General features: G+C 32.1%; 1 protein-coding gene across 1 annotated transcript in view; it reads left to right on the top strand.

The window, feature by feature from the left end:
• Positions 1–4,801, top strand: part of LOC142976538 (angiotensin-converting enzyme-like protein Ace3) — a 239,229-nt gene extending 234,428 nt beyond the window's left edge. The window contains exons 9-15 of the mRNA XM_076119962.1: positions 905–1,081; positions 2,123–2,220; positions 2,331–2,619; positions 2,692–2,848; positions 2,931–3,107; positions 3,292–3,405; positions 3,493–4,801. Of these exons, the coding sequence (XP_075976077.1) occupies positions 905–1,081; positions 2,123–2,220; positions 2,331–2,619; positions 2,692–2,848; positions 2,931–3,107; positions 3,292–3,405; positions 3,493–4,051 (1,571 nt within the window). The 3' untranslated portion in view covers positions 4,052–4,801. The remainder of the gene's footprint in view (positions 1–904; positions 1,082–2,122; positions 2,221–2,330; positions 2,620–2,691; positions 2,849–2,930; positions 3,108–3,291; positions 3,406–3,492) is intronic.
• The last annotated feature ends 2,182 nt before the right edge of the window (positions 4,802–6,983 follow it).

Genomic DNA, 6,983 nt, shown 5'->3' on the forward strand with positions numbered 1-6,983 from the left:
TTTCTATTTGAAACTTTAACCCGGCCGTAAAGTTGTGAAGAGAAAATTTATCAAGTGTTTCATAAAGTTCGAGAAAAAAAGGCGCGGAATAAATTATTTCATCAGAGTTTATTATTGTAACTGAAATGCTAATTTGAAGAAAATTAGGCCGGTTTTATCTAGAGAATTCTGATTGATGAAAAGATTAAGCTTTAGAATTCAAAATCGATTGCTAAAAATGGCAGGTATTTTAGTTTTTCATTAGAATAATGTTGAATGTTAAAAAAACTGTAATTAATATAAATTAGAAGCAGTCTATAATATCACGTAACTGTCAAAGAAACACAAATATACCCTTGATGTATAAACAAAAAAAGATCAAAATAATCTTAAAAAGTTTATAAGATTATTTTGCCTTCGGTACATCTCTAGTGGGAAGTTCACCACAAACTCTTGGTATTATTCACGACATACGTCTTAATAACATTTACAGGACGACGTAGTTTGTGAAAAGCGAAAGCCTTTTCATAAACCCGCAGCTGTGCGCCATAAATAATTTATCCAAAAATAAATAAACTTGGCCTTTCAGTCCGTGCTTTGGCATGGTGACCCGCATTTCTCTTTCATATTCCATGGCCATTACGACTGATATTTCGTAGAAACACTTTCGGTAGTAATGCTAATAAATTGTTTTTACTTAGAATTTTTTATACGAAGTATTCTATTTCCTGCAAACTATTTAATAATTGTAGCTGTATAATGTTTCTTTCTATTGGTTAATAATGATAAAATAATGTATACGTAATTAAACCCGTATTACTATTAAAACTTTAACTTCACCAAAACACGAGTTCGGCGATATACCATTTGAAATACATAATTTCTTTAGGTGTGCAATTTTACACTTGACGTTTTTTGTCCACAGATTACAATTCAGTAGAAGAATACTGGGATGCCCTAGGCGAATATGAAGGTGCAATCTTAAAAGCTAGAGAACTATGGGAGAACGTGAAACCTTTGTACATGAAGCTTCATAAGTACATAGCTCTCAGGCTAAAGGGGTCTGACGCAGTCGGCAAGCCTTTACCAGTGCATTTGTTCAGTAAGTAGCTCTTTATTTAGTACCAAGTGTTCATTCCAAGTAAAGTCTTATTAAAAGTATTATAGCGTTCTTTGATCTAGAATTCTGTTTAATGTCTTGGTGAAATTGGAAGAAGTCGTTATGCAAAATTTTATCTCGCAGATTAATATGATAATATAAAAGGATTCCTTTAGTTTTTTTGCCGTGACGTTGCCGCTGTCTTGTTTTAGAAGAAAATGCTTAATAATGTTTATCTCCAAAATGTCTTAAAGTAAATTGTTGTGTTAATAGTCAACTACATAATGAGTTACGCTAGCTTAATGCAGAACTCTAAAAGTTTGTTGAATCATTGGATCTCAAATTTATATCAAAATTAAACTCTGATAATACAAAAAGTTGTTGAGTTTCCCCATAAAATAGATGAATGAATTACACAAAATATAGCAAACATGCAGTCTGAATACTAGTACGCAAAAGTTGGTCGAAGTTAAAATTAAAACTAGCGAAGTTGTTTCAGTCGGTAAACAAAATAAATAGTTTCAATGCATAGCAGCGAGTTACGTGTAGGCAATTTCAGTTGTTTTGTTCAACCGTACGGGGCTGTGCGCTCGCTAGGCTGGAAACTGAAAACAAGAATAAAATCTAAATAACCAACAGAAAAGTTAGTTTTGTTAGCGGTCCAGAATGAATCATTAGAATATAATTTTATAAAGTTTAGTCACATAGATTACGTCAAGAACCGTTGCAATAGATATCAGGTGATACTAAAAATTTCGTAGCGAAGTCAGATTGTGTAGATACAGTTATAATACCCAGTTCTGTCAAAATCTTTAATTTCCTATACATTTTATCGCATATCTCGAATCAGGAATCCAATTCTGTCGATAATTTCTCTTAACAATCAATATGACACCGATTTTAAGGAATTCTATCTTCTTAAGTTAGTTAACCCTATAAAGTCCTTTGTGTATCATTGAAAGTAATAGGATCTTGAGTCAATGACACTACATAATTTCTCAAAGGATGCTGCCCACACAATTTAACCTTGGTGTATTGTTTCAGGATCGTTAACGGGGGATGATTGGTCTAATCTCATAGAAAATCTTTTACCGAAGCATTCTGGTATTTACCAGAAAGTACAAGCTAATCTTCAGTTGAAGGTAAATTGCACATTCAATTTCCTAACTTATAAATTAAATATGAAACTAAAAATAAATTAATATGAGTTCGTTCAGTAAAAGAATAATCTAAAACGAACAACATTTTGCAGGATCTTGGCGGGGAAGCAGCTTTCAAGCAAGCAGCAAAACTCATTCAAGCACTTAACCTAGGAGAGGCAGACCCAGAAGTTTTAAATGAATCTGTATTTAACAGCACCTGTCCTCCTACATTAGTTGATTGGTGCAAGCCTAACAAAGTCAGGGCAATCACTTGCAAAGACGTTAGCATAGCAAACTACATAGAGGCTCACGAAGCAGTCATGAAGATTGTTTACAAACAAACAATTAATTTACACAGCAATAACACTTACATTTTAAGAGAAGCGTCTCGCTACTCCGGTAAGTATTCTACCTGTTACTTCCGCACTATTTCTTCAACAACTTTGAAACTTACCGTGTTGTTTGTTCCAGCTGTATATGAAGCTATTCCCGGTTTCGTGTCGTTACTCTCTCTAAATCCATACGCTTTAAGCAGAGCCGAATTGTTCCCGTTGGAAATTTTCAAGTACAATCCCAACCATCATCGTCTTGTTCTGCAACTTATAATGGCTTTGAGAGATTTGCCGAAGTAAGGTTTTATATTATTCATCTACAAATTTCATCAAAGCTTCTCAAATGTACAGGGAACTTTAATAAATATTTGTTTTCAGACTAAACTTTTATTTGGCTGCTGATGAATGGAGAATAAAAGTTTTAATGGGAGCCATCCCATACGCCAAGATACCGAGTAGTTGGAGCGACTTCCGCAAAAATTTCTCTTTCATCGAAACATCTGACGGTGATTTCCTTGGAGACCCGTACATGGTTTTCAATAAGCCGTTTATTGGGTGAGTAAAACAACAAAATAAAACATGATTGAACTGGTATAAGGAAACTTGCAATAATAAATTATTTCCTTTAAGGCTTTTTTGTAAAAGAAAATGTAGGTCAGATTAATAAATTAATTTGAATTCGGTTAAGTTTTATAATTTCTCGTAATGGTATTTCTGATAATCTTTTTATTTATTGCAGCAAATTCATGGGCCTAATTCTGAAATACCAAATCTATCAATCCTTTGCTGAAGAACTGATGTCTGATGAGTCTGATTTAGTGAAGCATATAGCTGAAAATAACGATCGATTGATGTAAGTAAAATTATATTGTATAAACTGCTTATGATAAAAAAGTTTCAACCTAAAAAAAACCTTACCATATTTATTTATTTGTTACAGAGATGCGATGATGCAAGGCTTCGGTACTGTTTGGCCTGAAATGGTCAGCGACCTTTTGGCTAAGCGCGAATATGGACTGGAATACACGGGTTTAACAGATTACTACAAATTTTTGGATGAATATTTAGACAACCAACTAGAACCGCCGGCAGAGAGCGATGATTCTGATGATTATGTTGAACCTGTTCTCCCAGAACCTGAAGAAAACGAGATTCCAGTATCAGAAGATACTCAAGACCAAAAGACCAAGGACCAAGAAATAGGCGAAACTCACGAAGAAATCATTGAGGAGAACGTGATAGACACAGGAGACGAATCACACCAAAAGTTTGGCATTGAAACATCTACTGTTGGAGTTTTGGAAATCAAAAATCCGGTTGCCGCTGGGGACCAAATTGAAGACGCGAACACGAAAGAAGCTTCGTACAACGCTTACTGGTGGATAGGAATAGCTGTAGCACTTGCTGTCGTTGTGATACTAATAGCAATAATCGCGAGAAAGCGACACAGTCACAGAAAACAGCTGGAGAGGCAGCGAAGAGACAACTCGCGTGCCTGATTTGAAGAATATCGGTTCTAGAAGTGGAACCGATATTTATTGACACTCAGACTAAAATATAGTGAAATTGTGCCAATACAATTGTGTGGAAGTTCAAAAGACGTTATTCTGTTCAGTGTACCGTTTCGTGCAATCTGCTTTTTGTTTTGGAAATTTAGTGGTTTAGCAGTGTTTATTTATAATTTCTGTATTATTTATTACTTTCATCACATACCGTGCATTTAATGTATACAATGTATACCCAGATTGTTTTATTTTCAATAAAGTAAGAATAATGCTAGATAATAAAGATGGAATAAATATTTTTGTACATATCACAATTTGCGAAATAGAATAAAAGATTGTTACCGAGAGTGTCTATAATAGTTGTATATTCTAGTTAGATGTAATTTTGCTGTGCCTTAAGCGTCTCAATTTCTAATAAGTAAGATGCATAAGATATGATAGGAATTATCAAATTTGTAAAAAAATAATTGTAATTTTATAAAGTCTCTATTTACCTACTCTCAGCTGAAAAATTTCCGACCAAATCTTGATGAATTTTTTTCATGTTCAATGTTTGTAAATTTTATATTTTAATTGATACAATGTTTAAATATTTTATCTGTTTACCTGTCATACCCAAATAATTATATATTTTAATTTGATGTTGCTCGTAATTTATATGTTGTTTAATGCTTTACTGGAGTAAAGCAGGAATTAGTATCTTGTGTCAATGATTGAAAACAGAAAATAATAAATGTTTTGAACATTAAACGTGTTATTCATTAAAATATAACCACATGAGTAAATATCGTAGAGGTACAAAGCTTTGAAAACTCGTGCAAATACAGGAAGATATAATTAGACATCGAGCTTTGATGGTAACGTCTCGCAGGCATCTTGTTAGGATATGTTTTGAGCTATAATACACCTCACAAGTGACTAGCTTATTTAATGTTTATCTACACAACTTAAAATGAAATACGAACACTAATGAACAGAAACCTGTTAACAAGTTTAAAAAAAACACTTTGTTTTATCAAAAAATCAGTAAAATGATCTAATGATAAAGTTTTCAAAAATAACATTTTGTACAATCAAAAAAAAACAGCAAAATGATTTATGATAATATGAATTAATAAAAATATGAAGAAAGGTATAAAACATAACATCCCGATAATTTCTTTAAAAACATTACAGTGTAATAATGTACTATCGCTCTGTACTGGATATAACACCACCACTATTTCTGAGTTTAAGTAAACAAAGAATAATTATTTTAATGTTGATCTATTGAATCTATAACACGACTGATAAATAAACTCTTAATGGGCCATAACTAACTCTGGAAGTATTAAATCATTGATTAAATAAATAAATTTCTGCTTTCCCTTTAAAGGTAAACATACTGGATGATATACGTTGGTTTATTTATTTTTCTATTATTATAAGCTCTCACATATTTGTATGCAAACACGGTACCAGCTGCCTCTCGTTCGTTCACAAGTCGTAAAAGTATATTAAGGTTGTTTCCTGTCGTATTATAGACTGAATACGATGCAACACAATCTCTTTCCTAGCTATAAAATTTCCTTTTTTTGAACCGTGTAAAAAAATGCGGTAATATATCAGCGCGACCGAAATAAGTCCCATTTAGAAAACAAGCGTGCATTGATGTTGCAAATGATTTGGGTTACATTGAGAATATTCGAGTAAGAGGAAGATATTTAGAAACTTGTTCGTATTGAAAGAAAGAAAGTGATGAAACTAGCGATCTATATATCGATGTCTCTTTCCAACTGCCGTTTTTGGATTGTACTATCATGTAGAATTGAAGCTATTGGGACTTCTATAACAAGTTTTTGAAGGTCGATGATTAAAAAAATCTACACTGCTATCGATGTCAACCAACTGTACAAATATTTTATTGCCTTAGTTTTGAACTTGATTAAAAACACTTTTACTTGAACAAACGATATTAATACGCAACAAAAGTTGCGCCTACAGACCTTCTGAGAAAAAGTTAAGATATAAAAATGTATGTGACATTTAATTTCCCCACAGTCACACAAAATACACGAATAAACTACACTTGAGAAAAATATTAGCGAATAAATAACCTAATAAATTTTCCGAACTTATTTTGTATACGTATTTTTGATAATATCTAGTACCTAGGTATAATATGTGGCTGCATGATTTAGCTTTATCTAGACTATGAAAACAGATAATCTCGTATTTTACGCGCACAACGTTGTTACAGAGGTAATATAGTTACATGTTTACCCTACGAAGGTATTCTTTTAGTTCTACAAAATATTGTATTCGATAAAATATTCTGGATGTAAGAAAAAAGTTATCTACACAGGCTAAGTCACACATATAAATATGTTCTAATATAATAAAAGAGATTCAACATTTTTGAATGCTAATTTTTAAGAGCAACTTTTGGTACTAGGTCTAAATTTATTTGGAATTTATCGCACTTTGAAAGTATATAAAACACCAGTTGTTAGGAGTATTAGTTAATCGCAATAAATATTTGAAACTTAATAGATTTAATTTAAAACGTTTGTGTGTGTGGCATGGTAATAAACAGTTAAACTTATCTCAACAACAGTCTGTCTATTTGATTAATTCGAACATTGAAAACGCAGGGCAAAAATTCAATACATAAAAAGTTACAAAAGAATTCCGAAAACCTTACATAAAAAAATGTTTCATTTTCGTGTAAAATAATTAAGTATACATACATATAAAAGCATTAATTTACCATCTAATATAAAATAACAAGTAATAAAAGAGCAAAAAACGCAGACAAATTTATCAGTATTAAAAAAATCCATTTCAATTTTAATGGCCTGCCTTTGGTAGTTTTTGCCTATTGTTGAAAGGCTGAAAGGGGCAGTGAAATATGACTAGAAAGCTTCAGAATATGAGCCTAATAATT

The sequence above is a fragment of the Anticarsia gemmatalis genome, chromosome 11, assembly GCF_050436995.1.
Source record: "Anticarsia gemmatalis isolate Benzon Research Colony breed Stoneville strain chromosome 11, ilAntGemm2 primary, whole genome shotgun sequence".
Taxonomy (NCBI): domain Eukaryota; kingdom Metazoa; phylum Arthropoda; class Insecta; order Lepidoptera; family Erebidae; genus Anticarsia; species Anticarsia gemmatalis.